Source organism: Bos javanicus, chromosome X, assembly GCF_032452875.1.
Source record: "Bos javanicus breed banteng chromosome X, ARS-OSU_banteng_1.0, whole genome shotgun sequence".
In the NCBI taxonomy this organism is placed as follows: Eukaryota; Metazoa; Chordata; class Mammalia; order Artiodactyla; family Bovidae; genus Bos; species Bos javanicus.
The window spans coordinates 52,793,784-52,815,281 of NC_083897.1; the positions used below are offsets into that span (position 1 = coordinate 52,793,784).

Genomic DNA, 21,498 nt, shown 5'->3' on the forward strand with positions numbered 1-21,498 from the left:
GTGCACATCCATTTCTGTGCATCCCAGTTAATGGTGGGCATCACTGTTTAAAGCTGTTTTCCAATTTGAGAGGCTAATATGCTATTTTGCTTTAATATTCATTTTCTCTGATTACTTTCAAAGCTATCATTCCCCCCCCCCCCCATTGGTGACTAGCCACTTCTTAAATATATTTTTTCATGTCTTCTGAATCATCTGGGGATTTTTTTTTTCCAAATAAGAGGTAGTATCAAATTTTAATATGCCCCTTCTCAGGTTTACTGGCCCTGTCTCTGCCCCTTTTTTCCCCAGAGATACCCAGGGAAGTATCTTGCCTGAGACAGCATAAGAAATCTCTTTCCACAGAGTTCCAGTGTATTATGATTGAGCAGTTGTGCAAATAAGAACATGACTTAGCATTGCTGGGAAACAATTTTTAGAAGCCCCTGTGGGTATGGAAGCAACCTTCTGCCTTTGAGAAGATCTAAGGGATAGAAAGGCTTTTTTTTTTTTAAGTAGACAAGATAAAAAGTGTATTGCTATGTTAGATGTTTTGAGCACCTGAGAAAAGAGGTGATGAATAAATACCAAGCTTTATATATTGCTGTTATCAATAGTGTGAGCCACACACTTTCTTGTTTGCCTTGTTTTTAATCATCTGCTTCTATTTCACATCAACCTTCTTCGTTGGCTTTTCAGATTGGACAAGTTGTCCTGGAAGAGAGTCTTCAGTTCTTTTTTTTTTTTTTTAAGTCTTTACAGCATTTCTTCTGTTTCATGTTTTGGTTTTTTGACTGAGAGCCATGAAGGATCTTAGCTCCTTGACCAGGGATTGAAACCATGCCTCCTGGATTGGAAGGTGAAGTCCCAACCATTGGGCCGCCAAGGAAGTCCCAGCCTTAGATTCTTAAAATTAAACTTTAAATATAATTAAAAAATATATATTATTACCATGTAGTTTATTTCTCTGCTTTTCTCGTTTCCTGGTGAGACCTGTAAAATTTCAGGAAATGATCTGCTTTATGAGTAAAAGATGAATAAAACTGTTGTAGATTACTCCTTTTCATTTCCGTCTTCAAGTTTGGGTGAAATTAGTGGCTTAATAATGATACACGTCACTCAAAAATATTTATTTATTGAATGAAGGAATGAACTGCTACAGAAATAAATCCTAGATAAGAGATTAGTGTGTAACCTCGCTTTTTATTGTCTCTGTGTGTAGTCTTGGAAATGGATCCTTGCACCAGGCATTCTTTACATCTTTGAAAGGATCCTCAGATTTTACCGCTCTCAGCAGAAGGTTGTGATTACCAAGATAAAGAATATGCACTTTCTTCTTGTTGTGCTAAGAGTTCTGTTCTTCCTGATTATAGAAATAAATTGCCATGTTGTCACCTTCACAGGAATAAAAAAGAACTTGAGGGCAATATATTTGAGTTCCTCTGGTGTTGGACAGAACTGGAGAGGTTTGGCAGAAATCATCAGCATGGGTCTATGTCAGAAGTTGCTAACAGGCAGTCTACACCATATCTCTGTAGCCTGTCAGACTCCTCTGTCCATGGGATTCACCAGGCAAGAATACTAGAGTGGGTAGCCATTCCCTTCTCCAACACTTTGGCCACCTGATATGGAGAGCCAACTCATTGGAAAAGACCCTGATGCTGGGAAAAGATTGAGGGCAGGAGGAGAAGGGGATGACAAAGGATGAGATGGTTGGATAGCATCACCGACTCAATGGACATGAGTTTGGACATGAGATGGTGAAGGACAGGGAATCCTGGCATGTCCATGGGGTTGCAAAATGTCAGACATGATTGAGCAAATAAACTAGAACAACAACAACAAGAATCTAGCCCACAGACGTATTTTGTTTGGCCCTTACACCAATTGTTTAGAAAGTCGAATTGGTCGCTAACATTTAGAAACCTGGATGGAGGCTTTCACATCAAAAAAATGTCATTTCTTGTTGGTTTTCCAGCTTATCCAGTTATAGCACAGGGAACTGTATTCAATATTTTGTAACAAGATAGAATGGAATTTAATCTGAAAAATAACTGAATCACTTTGCTGTATACCTGAAACTAACACAATATTGTAAATCAACTATGCTTCAATTTAAAACTGGCATTTATAGCCTCTCTTGAAGAATCAAGCAACTTGATAATGCTGAATCTCTGCTCCATAGTGCAACCATTGTCTGGAATTGGTAATTGCTGCCCTGTTCAGAAAGGAGTTCTGTTTGCAATTTACTGTCATCACCAGCCCTCCAGCTTTACTCATTTACTTTATCTGCTTGCCCCGTCACCATTTGAATTTGCCTCTTTTGGCCTCTGTGCTTCGTTCATAGGTTGTCATGCACCCATCCAAAGTTTTGGAATTGCAGATGCACAAGCATGGCTTCAGTATGGAAGTGGGACAGTATATTTTTGTTAATTGCCCCTCAATCTCTAGCCTGGAGCGGCATCCCTTTACCCTGACCTCTGCTCCAGAGGAAGACTTCTCCATTCATATCCGAGCAGTGGGGGACTGGACAGAAAATCTCATAAGGACTTTTGAACAACAGTATTCGCCAGTTCCCAGGTAGGTCCTTAAGAGCAATAGAGACCCAGACCAGAACACAGCAGACAGAAAAGAGAAAGTAATTCCTCACTGAACCTTAAGTCTGGTAAAAATGGTATATGATTAAAGTAAACAAGCAACAATGAGCCGTGGAGCAGTTATGCCTCTGGGAGGACGTTTGAGGTTGCAGGTAGAGGTGAGACTTCACTTTTGCCCATTGTCTTTTGCCTTCTGCCAGGATCCAGGTGGACGGGCCTTTTGGCACTGTCAGTGAGGATGTTTTCCAGTATGAAGTGGCTGTGTTGGTTGGAGCAGGAATTGGGGTTACCCCCTTTGCTTCTATCTTGAAATCCATCTGGTACAAATTTCAGCATACAGATCACAACCTCAAAACACAAAAGGTACACTCCTGAGTACCATTTTTCATCTGGTCTGAGCCTGACAGGTCCACAGTTTTCATGGGCTAAGCATTTTACAATTAGTAAGAGAGTAACCTCTCCCTGGAGTTACGAGAGTAAGTGATCACTTCTCCCAGCCAAGGCATCTGCTTCTGCAGACTTGCCATAAGAACCGGGTCTTCATCTCCAACTGGAGTTAAAAGCAACTTGAACTGAAGCTGATGTTTGAGCTCTTTCCATAAGGGAAGTTGTCAGGACTCTGGACATTAATGCCACTTGAGGTCAGCAGCTCTGTAGAAGTGATTTTTTCCAGGTCACTCTTAGACTTGATCAACAAATATAGTATATATGTGCATAATCATGTCACCATAGTGCACATTGTAAGAGGCACTTAATAAGGCTATATTCTCTTTTGCTGATTTCAGATCTATTTCTACTGGATCTGCAGGGAGATGGGTGCTTTTGCTTGGTTCAATGACCTATTGGCTTCCCTGGAACAGGAGATGGAGGAATTAGGCAAAGTGGGTTTTCTAAACTACCGTCTCTTCCTCACCGGATGGGACAGCAACTTTGTGAGTTCAAACAACACACTAATTCCCTAAGATGAAGGTCAGATTAAACATAATGCATGCTGAGCAGAAAAAATCATATCTTATGATTTCCTACCTGCTTTCACCTTCACACCCAAGTTTAAAAGTGGCTGAAGGAAGGGTAGCTATCAGGACCTGCTTTTTTTAACTTTCTATTTCTCCAACTCCAGGCTGGTCATGCAGCACTAAACTTTGATAAGGCCAATGACATCCTGACAGGTCTGAAACAGAAAACCTTCTTTGGGAGACCTATGTGGGACAATGAGTTCTCTACAATAGCTACCGCTCACCCCAAGTAAGTGTATTCTCCCCTAGTTGGTTGATTTTGCAGAATTAGGTTTAGGAAAAGTATTACAGCATGTTGAACACGCTTGGGAAAAGATTTCTGGGGCCAAAACTATTTGTACCAATCTTAGATTCTTGCTTAAAAGTGAGGAAATTTCATCTGAGATTTCAGCCAAATAGGGGTCTTGATCTTGTAATTGATGAGAAGACATTTGTTGTCCCCACCTGCATTCGAACAGTGAGGCAAAGAAACTCAGTTCTGGCTGTATTACCAAATAAAAGAGAGAACTAGCACCATTCAAATGCATTGTTTTGGGCCAAAGCAATTCTGAAGAAAAATAACAAAGCTGGAGGCATAACTCTCCCAGACTTTAGATAATACTACAAAGCTACAGTAATCAAAACATCTTGGTATTGGCACAAACATATAGATCAATGGGACAGAACAGAGAGCCCGGAAATAAAGCCACACACTTAGGGCCAGTTAATTTTTGACAAAGGAAGCAAGAATATACAATGGAAAAAAGACATTCTTTTCAGCAAATAGTGTTGGGAAAGCTGGACAGCCTCAGGTAAATCAATGAAGTTAGAATGCTCCCTCATACTATACACAAAAATAAATTCAAAATGGCTTAAAGACTTAAATGTAAAACATGACACCATAAAATGCCTAGAAGAGAACCTAGGTAAAACATTCTTGGACATAAATCATGGTAATATTTTCTTAGATCAGGCTCCCAAGGCAAAAGAAATAAAAGCAAAAATAAAAAAAATAGGATCATATCAAGCTTCAAAGCTTTTGCACAGCAAAGGAAACCATAAACAAAATAAAAAGATAAATATCCGGAAGAAAATATTTCCAAGCAGTGCAACTGACAAGGGTTTACTTTTCAAAATATACAGACAGCTTATACAACTCAATATCAAAAAAACAACTCTATTAAAAAATGGGCAGAAGACCTAAATAGCCATTTCTGCAGAGAAGGCATACAGGTGACCAACAGGCACATGAAAAGATTCTCAGCATTGCTAATTGTTAGAGAAATGCAAATCAAAACTAAAAATGAAGTATCACTTCACACCAGTCAGAATGCTGCTGCTGCTGCTGCTGCTGTCGCTTCAGTCGTGTCCGACTCTGTGTGACCCCATAGATGGCAGCCCACCAGGCTCCGCCATCCCTGGGATTCTCCAGGCAAGAACGCTAGAGTGGGTTGCTATTTCCTTCTCCAATGCATGAAAGTGAAAAGTGAAAGTGAAGTCGCTCAGTTGTGTCTTACTCTTTGAGACCCCATGGACTGCAGCCTACCAGGCTCCTCCATCCATGGGATCTTCCAGGCAAGATTACTGGAGTGGGGTGCCATCGCCTTCTCTGACCAGTCAGAATGGCCATCATCAAAATGTCTACAAGTAGCAAATGCTGGAGAGGGTATGAAGAAAAGGAAATCCTCTGACAGTAGTAGTGGGAATATAAATTAAAGCCACTATGGAAAGCAGTATGGAGGTCTCTTTAAAACTAGAGTTTACCATATGATTCAGCAATCCCACTCTGTGGCTTATATCCAGAGAAAAGTCTAATTTGCAAATATACATGCCATCACAATGTTCATAACAGCACTGTTTACAATAGTCAAGACATGAAAGCAACCTAAATATTGATAGATGAATGGATAAAGAGGGTGTGATACACATACTCACACACAATGGAATACTACTCAGATAATGCCATCTGCAGCAACATGGAGGGACCTAGAGATTACCATACTAAGCAAAGTAAGTCAGACAAAGATATAATATCACTTATATGTGGAATCTAAAAAATATGGTACAAATGAACTTATTTATAAAACAGAAATAGACTCAAAGACAGAAAACAAACTTATGGTTACCAAAGGGGAAAGGGGAGGGGGAGGAATAAATTGGGAGTATGGGATTAACAGATATACACCACTATGTATGGGCTTCTCCAGTGGCTCAGTAGTAAAGAAACCACCTGCAAGGCAGGAGCTGCAGGAGATATGGGTTCAATCCCTGGTCAGGAAGATCTCCTAGAGGAGGGCTTGGCAACCCACTCCAGTATTCTTGCCTGGAGAATCCCATGGACAGAGAAGTCTGGCGGGCTACAGTCCATGGGGTTGCAGAGTCTGACATGACTGAGCACAAAACTAAATAACTGATGACCTGACCTCAGTTTTCTGAGGGGTTTTGAGACATGCTGGAACATGAAAATCAGTCATAAAATCAGCCATTCAGATGGGAAGGAGATTAAACTGATTGTATTAGATAAATTCCTGACCTTTCCAGTTCTGGAAACTTGAGCTAGAAAGAAAATTCTGAACTTCAGATTCCTCATCGGTAAATGGGGTTTATATTAGTAAGTGCCTGCTCTACTCACTTGCAGGATTGTCATGAATAATAGGCAAGACAATATATTAAAAATGCCCTGTAAACTGGAAAGCAGCATATAAACAAGAGATTATGTTAATTATTGTGTCAGGTTGACCATAGTTGAAGCTGCATTAAGGAATGCTTACATTATGTGGGAAAGGAGAAAGATGAGCCAGGGAAGAAGTAGGAGAGTGTGGAGAAGCAGTGTCACAGAAAGAGAGGATGTTATTAGAGGAGTGTTGTCAACAGTGTTGGAGGAATGGCAGGGTCCAGCGAATGCTTAGTTTAAGGATGATCTAACCATATTTATAGACAGATCAGGAGCCAGTAGATAGGAATAAAATAAACATGCAAAATAAACATGCAAAAGGGGTTTCTCCCACATTGTTTATGGGAATGTGAAACAGTGCACTACTTTGGGGAAACTCTGGCATTTCCTCAATGTTAAATTCCATCACCACATGACTCAGCATTTTGACTCCTAAGTATATACCCAAAAGAAATGAAAACATATGTCCACACACAAATTTGTGTATGAATGTATGTAAAATAGCCAAAAAGTGTGGAAACAAAAGTGTCCATCAACAGATGAATGGATAAACAAAATGTGATATATTCACACAAGGGAATATTATTCAGTTGTAAAAAGGAATGCAGTACTGTTATATGCTACAACATGGGTGAACCTTGAAAACAGTACGGTAAGTGCAAGAAATCCAACACAAAAGGCCACATATCATTTGATTCCAGATTAGGCAAATCTAGAGACAGGAAGTAGATTTGATTATCTAGGGCAGGGGTGGGGGCAGTTGGCAGAAAATGGCAAATGACTGCTAATGTGTATGGGTTTTTTGAGATGAAAATGTTCTCAGATTTTGCACAACTTGGTGGTTATACTAAAAAGCACCAGCTGCACACTCTAAAAGGGTGAATGTTATGTCATGGGAATTACATTTCAAATAAAAGAGAGGAGAGGAAGATATGAGGGAAGGAAGGAGAGAGTGAGGCCCAGAGCCTAGTTAGAAAGAGTATCTTTGGCAAGAAGAATCACCACCTCTTCAATGTGAGAAAACACTAGATGGCTTTAATAGCAGCTAACATAAGCACTTGCTATGTGCCAGGCATTTTTTAAATTGCTTTACACATGTTGTTTTTGTTTAAACCTCCAAACAAGACTATGAGCTGGATACTATTTTTATCCCCATTTTACAGGGTCGGGGGGAATGGTGAAAGAGAGATTAAGAAACTTGCCTAAAGTCATACAGCTGGGACAAATGTCAGTACAGGGATTAGAACCTAGACAGCCTGGCTTTAGAGTCCAGTAGTTCATAGGGCACTGCTCTCCATATCCTATGGGTGTGCTCAGTAGAATAGGCAAGGCTAAGTACTGAGAGGGTTAAGGGCTGGGAGCATATTGGGGATTGCAAACAGAAAAGGTGAGATGAACATGAAGAACGTGAGACCATCAATAACTGAGTTTTTATGTAAGGTTGGTGGGAGGAGAGGCATAGCAGAGGTGGAAAACATTCCCACAAACCATCAGCAGCCTTTGCTGCCTTCTAGCTCTGGCTACCATTCTCTTCTTGCAGGTTGGCGGTGGGAGTCTTCCTATGTGGTCCCCAGACTTTGGCAAAGAGCCTGAGCAAATGCTGTCACCAGTACTCCAGCCTGGATCCTAGGAAGGTTCAATTCTTCTTCAACAAAGAAAATTTCTGAGTTATAGGAATAAGGATAGTCATCTGCATTTAAGTCTCTTCATCTTCAACAATTTACTTGGTTTGGTCAGGTTGAGGCAACCACTTACAGACAGTAACATGTTTCTTTCAAGGCTCGAGTCCCTGGCAGTCTTTCTTGATTGGATTCAACTTAGTCATCACTGAGCTTCATGGACCTAAGAACTTTAGTAGTTATCATAATTGCAAAGCCCATGGATTCTTTCTTTGGAAATCATTGTAAATCCTTCTGGAATGCCCTGACTGCAGCAAGGCCTGATAGCAGATGCAGTTGACAGTTACATAATTTAACCTTGGGTGATTTTGTTGATTCCAAGTGTTAACCATATCCTGGACTCTGGGTCATTCTCCTAGTCCTCCTACCCACCAAGAAAATTTCTAAGTAAGGTGATTTTTTTTCAAATAAAAATTTATTAAAGAATTAATGACAAAATATAATAAACATAAATAGTAAAACAACAAACATAAAATTACCAAGAACTCAATCCCTATATAACAGTATGTACATTCTGTTAAACATGATCTTATCCAGTGTGAATGGCAACTTATGCTTTACTCATATTTGCTTATCAAAAAATGAAGGATTTTTCTCTGTTTAATGAATAAATCTTTTGTTACGTTATCTAGGCTCTCCATTTAGGAAAGATAATCTTGAAAGTATGCTAATCATAACTGAAATTGTATCATAATTGAAAGACAGCTATATTGTCATTAGCTTGCCTTGTTCTGTTGGAAATAATTGTGAAAACTTGAACTCCATCTTAGGATGATTATTTAGTCAACAAGGACTCTTTATTACCATTTTAATCAAGGGGAGTTATTAATGTCTTGTCTTAAAAAGATAATTTAAAATTTTGACAACGTTTCCTTGGCTCCTACGTACCTATTAAGGAATCGTTCAGTAACATAAGCAAAATGCCTTTTCTTTCGCCTATCAAAATGTTCTTTTATTTCTTCCATCCACCTGGCTCTGGGGTGTCAGTAGTCACAGTGAATCAGTAGAAGGAAAGAAGACTGGGGCCCTTAAAAGAGGAAAAATAATACACATTTTGTTGTGCTCAAAGACAATTCAAATCATAAGATTTACAAGAATGTTTCTACTGAATTAACATTAGTGCACCTCTCTCTCTACCATTGTGGCCAAAAATGAATGATTATTTCTAATTCTCCAGAAATCTACATGACTTGAAGGATTAGAAAAACTGATTTTTTTCAGTCACTAGTCTGAACAAAATAAAGGAAGGTCATGAACTCATGGTTGTGTTTCATGTATTAACTGGACATCAAGAAAAAATACTAATGGACATTTCCGAAAGAATAGATTGGGATACCCCTGCTGTTACCAATTTCCCAGATTTCAGCTAATTTAAATTTAATAAGGCTTCAGGAACATGCACGCTGCAGCCTTGATGGTTTGGTTCCTATTAGACAACTGCTGACCAAATTATAATTTGATCTCCAATGAGTCTGATTTGGAATCTTAGTGTTCCTTAAAACTTATTATAATGTGTTCCTAAGGAGAAAGACTGTATTCTCGGTCTTGATGTCTCAATATATTGACACTTCAAGACATGGCTGCTGCTAAAATCAACATATCAAGGCCTAGAATGTTCATGGAAGCTAGCATAAAAGGTAATGATAATAATAAATCCTACATACAATCAACATCTAAGCCCAAATTGGGGATGAGCAGGCTACCTAGAAAGCTTCTCAGCTGTTTTGATCAAGTTTTTCTTCCTAGGTTGCAGTTATCGAGTATCTTTCTCAGTAAACTTTTGTTGTAGTCAATGCTTATATATGAGTAGAAAATCTCTCAATTTTAATGTCCCTCATAATTTTGATTATCTTTGCATTCTTTTGCTTGACATGTAAGCAATATGCTATTACATTCTCTACACCTATGGCAGGTTTTTAATTCACTTGACCATACTCCTAACGCAGAGGCTAGGACTCTGAGAATATAAACAGACTCAGGAGTAGTTCCAGTGGAACTTTACTAATTATTAAGGCACCTCTTAACCTCTTGAGGTTGGCCTGATGGAGATAAATCATGTTTCTCCTTAATGCCACTATGAGAGAGAATACTAGGCCGGAAGAGCTGTAGGTTATAGCCAGTGGCACTGATTGTGTTCACACCCATCTGAGAGGAAGAAGGCAGGGTCAGGCCTAATGGGCAATCTGACTGCTTATACATTTGGTCCTTTTGAAATAAATGAGAAAAATATAAATGTAAAAATTTTAGAATTTCTATGTTTTAATTTCCCAGAATAAATCTGGTTACTGGGTAGGGCTGCAGATTAGTAATTATTTAGAAGGCAAGATGAAATGTATTGTTTGACTTCTGTTCAGTGTTTATTTCATCTTGAACATAGGAAAAATTAGTGGCTTTCTAAACTTTTAAAGTTAACTACCCAGACTGAAGAGTTTTAGAACAAGAAAATGTCAACAGTCTCTTGTGTTGCTGACACATTAAAACCAGTGATCATATATCGTCCTTGTCTTAACTCTGAACTATGTATGTGAATAGACTTTAGTTCATTTCAGTTCAGTCATTCAGTCTTGTCCAACTTTGTGACCCTATGGACTGCAGCATACCAGGCCTTCCTGTCCATCGCCAACTCCCGGAGTTTACTCAAACTCATGTCCACTGAGTTGGTGATGCCATCCAACCATCTCATCCTCTGTCGTCCCCTTCCTGGTACTGACCAAAAAATACATTTTGATATTTGGATTTTTCTAGACTAAATACACTGCTCTGCTATGTAGGCTCTTTGCTTTGCTGGCCTTCTGACCATTTTACAGCTCTAAGCACATGCTATTGTCTGAGTAGACTCAGAAGCTCTAGCAAGTTCTCAAAGGGCAAATATTATTATTCCTGTTGGAAGCAAACTAAGCAAAAACTAAGTTCCAGAAAACCCTGTTTCTGAGAAATTCTCAAATATCATTAAGAAGAATAAATGGTTAACTTAAAAGGAAAAACAACTATGCAACATTAAAGTACAATATTGCAATAAGGGTAGAAAACATGTGTGAGGTTTCACCCTTGGAGTTCAGCCTTTTAAAAGCAAAAAGGTTATGCATATCAATTTGCAGTATACTAAAATTGTGTTCAAAGTTTATTTCAAGTCACAGAAAATATACAAACTAAGACAACAGAATGATCTGATTTTGTTCTGAGAGAAGGTGATAGGAGTCCTCCACCTGGCACCAATTTGAGTCATTCAAGGGTTAGGATGCAGAAGTCATCTTTTTGCAACATTTCAACAAAGTTATAGGATTAATTTCCATATCTGTTGCCAGGTATTTTTGAAAACCTGTAAGGAAAAGTTGGGAGAAAGCCATTACAAGTGGAGACAAAGTTCTCTTCCCCAAACATCAGGAAGAAAAGAATTTAAAGGTAGGGGAAGGAGGCTATGCATAAGAACAAATCACCAGGAACAGATTCCTAAGGTGTCTGCCTCCTGCTTCCCCAAAATAATCATCTCTTACAGTGGAGTTTCTCAACCTCAGCACTACTGACATCTGGGGCCAGATAACTCTTTGTTATCAGGTGGTGTCCTGAGCATTACAGGAGGTTTAGCAGTATCTCTGGTCCCTACCCACTGAAAGCCAGTAGCATACCATACCCGCTAAAGCTGTGATAACCAAAAATGTCTCCAGACATTTCCCAGTATCATGTAGGGGGCAAAACCACCTCTGGCTGAGAACCACTGACCTAATGGTAATGGTACATAAGCCTGTCAGTGATAGCAGAGCTGGATCACAACCAGTAAGGTAGAGGATGGAGGGAGAGCCAATCTCTTGGCTACAGTATGCACCAATACCAGCAAATACACATTAAAACCTTCCCAGTGGAAAATTGCAAAGAACTACATGCACCACATGTACATATTAGTGGAGGTTTAAAAGAGATAAAAGGTGAATAAGGTCTGTAGTCTAGTTAAGAGTAATGTACCAATGTACATTTCTTCCTTTTGCACTATAAACCAAAAAGGTATTGTGTACAATAGATTCCCAAAATTTTATCATTGTGGGAAGCTAAAGGAAAGGTGCATGAGGCTCTCTGTACTATTTTCCCAACTTCCTGTGAATTTCTAATTATTTCAAAATAAAAGATAAAACAAACAAAAAACCCTGCTCTGTGGTATATGTGCAAGGCTTTGAAATGAGGTACCTTATAAGCAAGAATACACAAGCAGAGAAATTGCAGAAACGTTTTTTACCTCTACTATCCCAAAACATAATTTTCTCACATTCTAGGGGATACGTTTTTTTAAAAAAAATAGCTTTTTAAAAATCTATTCCTCTAACTATAATAGGCAGTCTACACTTTCACTAAAGAAAATAGAATGACTTGGGTATCTGGACTAAAAGTTCTAGTTGCACTGTTAAGTCTGGTGCCATCCATCTATGACAGCTTCCCATTAAAGTTCAGTCAATTTAATGTCTAGATACAGATATAATGCATATTTACAGTTTAAAAGTTTTAACAATATTACAAATATGGATTAAAATACAATATATTTAGTAAAGACTGCTAGTTAGTATAAATGAGACCACTGTTAAATAATATATGGACAGAAATTATTACAAAGAGGGAATAAAAAGCAGAAATTCAAAATGTGAATTTCCAATTGATATTGGGACAATGCAAAAAAGTAATTAGCCTCTAATTAAAATAAATAAATTTTTATGTTTATGAAATACAAGATGTTGGGGAAAAACTTTTTTAAAAACCCTATACATGTAATCAGGTTAGGTCACATGATTATGTTCCTTTCTAGCTGACTGAAGAGCAAGAAAACTAAGGGCAGTAGTGTACAGCAACCTCTAAAATGTACAGGGCCTGATGGAGATGGTGGACATTCACTACCTTAAATTATGTGCTGTAACAGTTTAATCTCAAAATATTCTATGTAAAATAAATACTTGAAACTAAAATGTTTGCATATTTTATTGAAATGGTTTGTGTTTTCATTTTGATGGGATAGTTGGGAATAAAATAATAACTGATTCTGGAAGAATACATACCAAACTATATTTAGCAGTTATGTCTTTGGAATGAGACTGAGAAACCAGAGCTTTTACCCTGAACTTTCTACATTTCTGTATTTGATTAATTTGGTTAAATTGATCATATGTCACTGTTGCCCATTTTAGGGAAAAAAGGTTAAATGAGATTACAATCAATTCAACAACTGAACAAATGCCTATCACCTTCCCCTACCATGACAGGGACTGAGTTACTGAAGAGTGAAGGGTCTAGTCAAGAGGGGTACAGGCCTCGGGTAGTCTTGAGATCAAGAGACTCTTGTTGGTTAAGCTTGAAAAGTACATACCCCAAATGCACAAGGACCTTGTCTGACTCAGGCACAGTAAGTCTGCTCACCTTTAAGGAGCTCCAGTAGATTTCTGTATTTGTTCTTTTAAGATCAGGATACTCTGCCTCTGCTCAGGAGGCAGCATGGCGATCTGGTCTGCAGTTAGTTGAAGTACCTGCATAATCAAAGCAGCCTGTGCAGAGGAAAAAAAAACATAATGAGTTCTAACGATGGTGGCTAAAAAACTACCACCAGCTTCTGTCCAAGGCAGAAGGATAATTCACATACATTAAACCAAAAAAATTTTTAAAAATGAAACCAAACCAAAGAAAAAACCAAAACCAGCTGGTGAGAAGAGGCAAAATGAAAAGCACAGGTACAATGGCTAAGATTAGAAGATTCAAAGCAGACACCTTCATGAACCCCAAATTCTTACAGATGAAGATGGTATTGGTAACCCCTGGGAAATCTACAGTTTTTAATCCTTTGAAAGAATTAAATCCTTTGAAAGGAGCTTTGAAAGTTGCTCCTTTTCACAAGTTTTGAGCTCCCTACAATGGTCAAATATAGAAACAGAAAGATATGCTTGTGGGGAATCTGCTATCATCTTTAGGGATAAGGTATAAAAGGGAGGAACAAAGGGATTTGGATTTCCAGGTCAATCAGGCCTGCACAGAAAATATCTATTGGCAGATGAGTCTGAAAAGTAAGACAAGCTACCACTGACATATAGCCATTTAAGAATTTTAGGATCTGGCCCACAGATTTTCGGGTAACAAGATCATAAAGAATTCTGAGTATAAGCATCATTTCCAAAGGGACTCTGAAGACCCGGGACCTCCACATGGTGACTATGAAAAGAGGACTCCAAAAAGATTTGTGCAAATGGAGGCAGCTGGACAACATTACTTACCTTCTCATGGTCCTGTGGAGTGACTTGGTTCTGTCCAGGACTAAAGCCACCAGGCTGGCCTCCACCCTGAATGCTTGCTCCCTGCATGCCTGCTCCCTGCATGACTGGGACCTATGTGCACAGAGACAAGGAGAGATTTTCGATACTTCTCATTTAGGTTACCAGAACCCAGTAATATTAGCAACGTGAAAAAATAGGATCATATTGTGGAGACGAATAAAAAAAGCAAATAAATGACTCTGAAGAACAGTTCCTACTGTTAGCAACCGCAGAAGGCAGGGTTTAGCCAGAGATCAACTAGTAAGTTGATATATTTGCTTATGACAGCACCAGCAGCATCAACAAATACCACAAAGCATAACTGCTGTTGCTACTGCTAAGTCGCTTCAGTTGTATCTGACTCTGTGCGACCCCATAGACAGCAGCCCACCAGGCTCCTCTGTCCCTGGGATTCTCCAGGCAAGAATACTGGAGAGGGTTGCCATTTCCTTCTCCACAAAGCACAACTGGATACTATTAAATCAATCAAAATTCAGCCACATAAGCACAGGGAAAACTGACAGCATCCGAGAAACTATCACTCAGTGGAAACAGAAATGAAAGATGACATATTGTAGAATAATGTATGCTGGCCCACTGGGGAGCTACATTCACAGGGATACTGCCTACCTCTAATTCAATCAAACACAGTTCGTCCCAAAGGGCCCTATCCCATAAGTAAGGCAGAAACAATCATAATGGCAGAGGCAGAAAGGAGACGGGAAGGTCTCTGGGGAAAAGACTACTATTAGCCCCACATTTGTTTTTTTATAACTTCCCTCAGAGAATACGCAGCAGATGCTTTCTGCTAAATACAGACTAAAAAACATGACTGACCTGAGTTAACCAAGTGCAGTTTTATCATTCTTACTGGTATTTAAGATCTTCAATGGGTTCAATCTTTTGGAAAACAACCATAACCCAAAGAAAAGGCCTCAGAGCGCCTAGAATACTTGTTAAAAGGTTCCTACGCTGGAATTATGTTCACACTTAAAGCATTCACCCAGAGCTTAGGTAGTGGTTGTTGATCAGTTGCTAAGTCGTCTCTTTGTGACTCTGTGAACCCATGACCTGTAGCATGCCAGCATCCCTGTCCTTCACTATCTCCTGGAGTTTGCTCAAATTCATGTCCATTGAGTCAGTGATTGTACCTAACCATCTCATCCTCTGCCGCCCCTTCTCCTCTTGTCCTCAATCTTTCCTGTCATCAGGGTTTTTTCCAATGAATTGGCTGTTTGCAATCAGGTGGCCAAAGAATTGGAACTTCAGCTTCAGCATAAGTCCTTCTAATGAATATTCAGGGTTGATTTCCTTGAGGACTAACCGGTTTGATCTCTGCTGTCCAAGGGACTCTCAACAGTCTTCTTGAGCACAACTCGAAAGCATCAATTCTTCACTGCCCAGCATTTTTTATGGCCCAACTCTCATGTCCATACATGACTACCAGAAAAAATCATAGATTTGACTATACGGACCTTTGCTGGCAAAGTGATGTCTCTGCTTTTTAATATGCTGTCTAGGTCTGTCATAGCTTTTCTTCCAAGGAGCAAGCGTCTTTTAATTTCATGGCTGCAGTCACCATCTGCAGTGATTTTGGAGACAAGAAAATAAAGTCTGACACTGTTTCCACTGTTTCCCCATTTATTTGCCATGAAGTGATGGCAGTGGATGCCATGATCTTAGTTTTTTTAATGTTGAGTTTTAAGCCAGCTTTCTTACTCTCCTCTTTCAACCTCATCAGGAGGCTCTTTAGTTCCTTTTCACTTTCTGCCATTAGAGTGGTATCAGCTGCATATCTGAGGTTACTGATATTTCTCCTGGCAATCTTGATTCCAGCTTGTGCTTCATCAAGCCTGGCATTTCGCATGATATACCCTGCATAAATGGTTGTCTGAGGAGGCCTTACAAATAGCTGTGAAAAGAAGAGGAGCAAAAAGCAAAGAAGAAAAGGAAAGATATAAGCATCTGAATGGAGAAGGCAATGGATGCAGAGTTCCAAAGAATAGCAAGGAGAGATAGGAAAGCCTTCCTCAGCAATCAATGCAAAGAAACAGAGGAAAACAACAGAATGGGAAAGACTAGAGATCTCTTCAATAAAATTAGAGATACCAAGGGAACATTTCATGCAAAGATGGGCTCAATAAAGGACAGAAATGGTATGGACCTAACAGAAACAGAAGATACTAAGAAGAAGTGGCAAGAATACACAGAAGAACTGTACAAAAAAGAGCTTCATGACCCAGATAATCACAATGGTGTGATCACTCACCTAGAGCCAGACATCCTGGAATGTGAAGTCAAGTGGGCCTTAGAAAGCATCACTACGAACAAAGCTAGTGGAGGTGATGGAATTCCAGTTGAGCTATTTCAAATCCTGAAAGATGATGCTGTGAAAGTGCTGCACTCAATATGACAGCAAATTTGGAAAACTCAGCAGTGGCCACAGGACTGGAAAAGGTCAGTTTTCATTCCAATCCCAAAGAAAGGCGATGCCAAAGAATGCTCAAACTACCACACAATTGCACTCATCTCACACGCTAGTAAGGTAATGCTCAAAATTCTCCAAGCCAGGCTTCAGCAGTATGTGAACCATGAACTTCCAAATGTTCAAGCTGGTTTTAGAAAACGCAGAGGAACCAGAGATCAAATTGCCAGCATCCGCTGGATCATCCAAAAAGCAAGAGAGTTCAGGAAAAACATCTATTTCTGCTTTATTTACTATGTCAAAGCCTTTGAGTGTGTGGATCACTATAAACTGTGGAAAATTCTGAAAGAGATGGGAATGCCAGACCACCTGACCTGCCTCTTGAGAAATCTGTATGCAGATCAGGAAGCAACGGTTAGAACTGGACATGGAACAACAGACTGGTTCCAAATAGGAAAAGGAGTACGTCAAGGCTGTATATTGTCACCCTGCTTATTTAACTTATATGCAGAGTACATCATGAGAAACGCTGGGCTGGAAGAAGCACAGGCTGGAATCAAGATTGCCGGGAGAAATATCAATAATCTGAGATATGCAGATGACACCACCCTTATGGCAGAAAGTGAAGAGGAACTAAAAAGCCTCTTGATGAAAGTGAAAGAAGAGAGTGAAAAAGTTGGCTTAAAGCTCAACATTCAGAAAACTAAGATCATGGCATCTGGTCCCATCACTTCATGGCAGATAGATGGGGAAACAGTGTCAGACTTTATTTTTGGGGGCTCCAAAATCACTGCAGATGGTGACTGCATCCATGAAATTAAAAGATGCTTACTCCTTGGAAGGAAAGTTATGACCAACCTAGATAGCATAATGAAAAGTAGAGACATTACTTTGCCAACAAAGGTCCGTCTAGTAAGGCTATGGTTTTTCCAGGGGTCATGTATGGATGTGAGAGTTGGACTGTGAAGAAAGCTGAGCACCAAAGGATTGATGCTTTTGAAGTGTGGTGTTGGAGAAGACTCTTGAGAGTCCCTTGGACTGCAAGGAGATCTAACCAGTCCATCCTAAAGAGATCAGTCCCGGGTGTTCACTGGAAGGACTGATGCTGAAGCTGAAGCTCCAATACTTTGGCCACCTCATGTGAAGAGTTGACTCATTGGAAAAGACTCTGATGCTGGGAGGGATTGGGGGCAGGAGGAGAAGGGGATGACAGAGGATGAGATGGCTGGATGGCATCACCGACTCAATGGATGTGAGTCTGAGTGAACTCCGGGAGTTGGTGATGCACAGGAAGGCCTGGCCTGCTGCGATTCATGGGGTCGCAAAGAGTCGGACACGACTGAGTGACTGAACTGAACTGAACTGAACCCTGCATATAAGTTAGATAAGCAGGGTGACAATAAACAGCTTTGACATACTCCTTTCCCAATTTGGAATGAGTTTGTTGTTCCATGTCTGATTCCAACTATTGTTTCTTGTTCTGCATACAGGTTTCTCAGGGGACAGGTAAGGTGGTCTGGTATTCCCACCTCTAAGAATTTTCCAGTATGTTGTCATCCACAGAGTCAAAGGCTTTAGCATAGTCAATGTAGCAAAAGTACATTTTTTTTTCAATTCCCTTGCTTTTTCTATAATCCAATGGATATTGGCAATTTGATCTCTGCTCTTATTAAACACAAATTGTTAATAAACATGTTACCTGCTTCCCCAGCAGATGAAAAGCAGCAAAAAAATAAAAGCATAAAAGAAATATGGATAAACCATTAGGAGCAGATATAATAGCACTGTGAAGAACCAGGTGACAGTCTGACAGTGAAGGACACCAGAAAGCAAAGCAGGAAATAACTATGATTTCTATTATAGCATATATAAAAATGAGTGGGTACATTTAATGATGACCTTGAGTAATCAAATATGATCAAATTCATTTTTTGCATCCTGTTTAAGAAAAGAAGAAAGCATAGTATATTTTATAAATGATTTTTCATTAAAATAGTTTAAAAACTTGGTTGAATAATTCTATTATCTGGAATATTCATTTGCATGCATTAACTCAGTTCCCAAAACACTAGAGACATGAAGCATTAGAACAACTTTGTACAGATTGCTAACATACTATCACTTTCAGTTCTTTATCAATACTGAATCCAGAGACCAGTCTGAACCTTAATGATCTGTTATGGACCTGAAATATCTATGAGAATAACATTTTTGAGGCTTCAGTCAATACTAATTTGAGGTACTGTAATGTGATCTAGCCATTTAATAATGGCCATTTAAAGTTTCTAGAAGAACCTGTTCTAGGCAGACAAGTAATAATACAGGTAAGCATGAATCTAGGTTTACTAAGACAGTCCCAGTTTATGTTTTTGACTCACAGTAATTACTGACAGCACCCTCAAATGTGTCTCTGTATAGACAATAAGTTATATAATTACCCTAGTAATAAGAAGCCTTTATCAACAAGTTTCAACTAGGTGGACAGAAGTTAATTTCAAAATTTGATTTAAAATTATGTATTAAGGATATATTATTAGGTTAAAAAACAAGGTGCAGAACAGTGAAAGGAGGAAAAAATAAGAATACATATATATTCATATTTGCAAAAATAGTATGTATTCTGATTTGCTAGAAAGATACACTATAATAAAATGTGGTTATCTACAAGAGATGGGGGTCACAGGGAGACAGGTATAGGGAGGAAGGGAGGTTCTTACTGTCTATCTTTTATACATGAGTGAATGTATTTTATATTATTTGTTTATAAGAAAACACATTGAATAATTTTTAAAAGTTTGAAGACAAAATTTTTTCTCTACCTCAAATCTTATTGGCTTTACAAAATCTACTAATGAAAACTATGACAAATTTAACATTGCAGAGTAACAAGTCTGAGTACTAGAAGATAAAGGACCAAGGAATTATTGACAAACGGTCTTCCAACCATTATTTTTGACATCCTTCTCAAAAGACTTCTCAATAGAATTATATAAGGACATCATGCAGTTATTTGTTATTTATCTCTCCACTGGAATGCAAGCTCTACAGGAGCAGGACTTTATTTTGCTCACCTTGCTCTATCCCCACTACCTATAGCTCTGTCTGATATACAGTAAGTGCTCAACAAATATTTGTTGAACGACTGAATGAAAGCACTAAAAACCCATTTTAAGTATGAAGCTTACTGACCACCGAGGGCACAATAAAAATCAAGCCCCAAAACATATTTTTAAAAAAAGTACAATTAGAAAAACAGTAACCAAGTTTTTTCCTACACATACCAGAAAATAACATATTCACATATCATATTAAAGAGGAGGGACAGATACACATATACACAATATACAATGTGCAGGTAACAGAGACGTAGTAGTACAGTAGGAAACAACATAGGTTATATTCCTTGCTCTACCACTTTTTAGTTTTGTGAATTTGGATAAGTCACCTGAATTCTTGGGTCTCAGTTTCCAAACCTATAAAATGAGAGAACTGGATGTCTGACATGTCCCATTCCACTCGGACCATACAATTCTCTCATACACATGTACACATGCATGCCTGAGAGGGAATAAGGCACAGAAACATATGGGAGAGCAAAGAGAAACACAAGTACGTAGAGGAAGGAGGAAGTCACACTGAAGAAATATGAAGGTGGAAGAGCTAGAGGCAGACAAAAGTATTAGCAGAAAAAAAACAAAACAAAATAAGCAAACAAACTCACGGAGAAGATACATGCATACTACCTGCAGGGTAAAAAGGATGGAGATGACTACATATAGATAATCATAGCCCATCATAACACATAGCTGGAGAAAGCCAAATAAAGAGAAAGAAGAGAAAATTCAGTTGCACAGCTTTTAAGGTGAGCATTAGTAAACTGCCGTTCATACTCCACTGTTCACTTTAGGCTATGTGATGAAAGTAAAGTAAAACAGATTTCTGCAAACCTAAGATTAGCTAAATGACCACTAACTAATAGCTCTTCATATGCTTGAATGCAGTAGTTCTTAGGGCTATACATTAGAATCATTTGGGGGAGGCTTTTCAAATTATCCATGCCTAGATTCTACTAATGTACATGCTGTCCCTTAAAATCAGGGGCTCTGTTCTGAATGGAATTTGAAATTGTGGGACAAGGTTACACTTATGGACTATACTCCTGGCAGTGAGAAAACCACCGCAACCTAAGGAACAGAGAAACAAAATGAAGGGAGATCCTAATCTTCCCCAACAAGCTCAGAAACCAGAAAGCAGTAATAATCAGCCTCAATAACCAATTCCTGAATAGATTAAGACTTCACATGGAAGCGAGAGTACTACACATACCTGTCTGGATCCCTGGGGTCCAACGGCCCCCATGTTAATTGGACTGGGACCTTGGATTCCACTAGGCATAGGGCCTCTTGGGCCTGGCACTGGGCCCCTTGTATCCATGCTTCTGGCCTCCATTCCTCTGACTTCCATTGCACGAGCCTCCATAGCGCGGGCCTCCATAGCACGGGCCTCCATTGCACGGGCCTCCATTGCACGGGCTTCTAATCCTCTAGCATCTAATCCTCTAGCCTCCATGGCTCGTGCATCTATGCCTCTGGGATCTCTTCCACCTATAAAAAAAGTTGAAAGAAAACTATTCGGTAGCTACCCACATTTACTGCAAGAAGAACCAATAATCAAAGAAAGACAGAAATCTATTTTCTCCAGTCACATGTCCCCCAGCTATATGAGATTGCTTTCTCCTTCTCAATTTCTCAAATTTGCAGATAAACTTGAAAAATGTTTGCCAACTCTACTGCCCCAGCATTCTGTATCCCAGATTGGAGCCTAAGACAGAGCATTCATCATGAGTCCACAACTACCAGTCAGCTTTGTGA

At 39.2% G+C, this 21,498-nt stretch overlaps 2 protein-coding genes across 4 annotated transcripts in view; one reads left to right on the forward strand and one right to left on the reverse strand.

Annotated features, from left to right (window-relative positions):
• NOX1 (NADPH oxidase 1) overlaps nt 1–10,936 on the forward strand; it is a 36,725-nt gene extending 25,789 nt beyond the window's left edge. The window contains exons 8-13 of the mRNA XM_061408763.1: nt 1,202–1,318; nt 2,327–2,559; nt 2,777–2,939; nt 3,362–3,508; nt 3,697–3,821; nt 7,786–10,936. Coding sequence (XP_061264747.1) covers nt 1,202–1,318; nt 2,327–2,559; nt 2,777–2,939; nt 3,362–3,508; nt 3,697–3,821; nt 7,786–7,912 — 912 coding nt within the window. The 3' untranslated portion in view covers nt 7,913–10,936. The remainder of the gene's footprint in view (nt 1–1,201; nt 1,319–2,326; nt 2,560–2,776; nt 2,940–3,361; nt 3,509–3,696; nt 3,822–7,785) is intronic.
• Nucleotides 10,937–11,032: 96 nt separating this feature from the next.
• Nucleotides 11,033–21,498, reverse strand: part of CSTF2 (cleavage stimulation factor subunit 2) — a 31,793-nt gene continuing 21,327 nt past the window's right edge. For 2 of the 3 annotated variants that reach the window (XM_061409236.1, XM_061409237.1), the window contains 4 exons: nt 20,954–21,231; nt 14,164–14,274; nt 13,319–13,443; nt 11,033–11,243 (listed from right to left, as the gene is read on the reverse strand). In XM_061409236.1, coding sequence (XP_061265220.1) covers nt 13,321–13,443; nt 14,164–14,274; nt 20,954–21,231 — 512 coding nt within the window. In that variant the 3' untranslated portion in view covers nt 11,033–11,243; nt 13,319–13,320. Of the gene's footprint in view, nt 11,244–13,318; nt 13,444–14,163; nt 14,275–15,677; nt 15,785–20,953; nt 21,232–21,498 lie in introns of those variants that run through there. The other variant, XR_009734924.1, reaches the window with a different exon arrangement.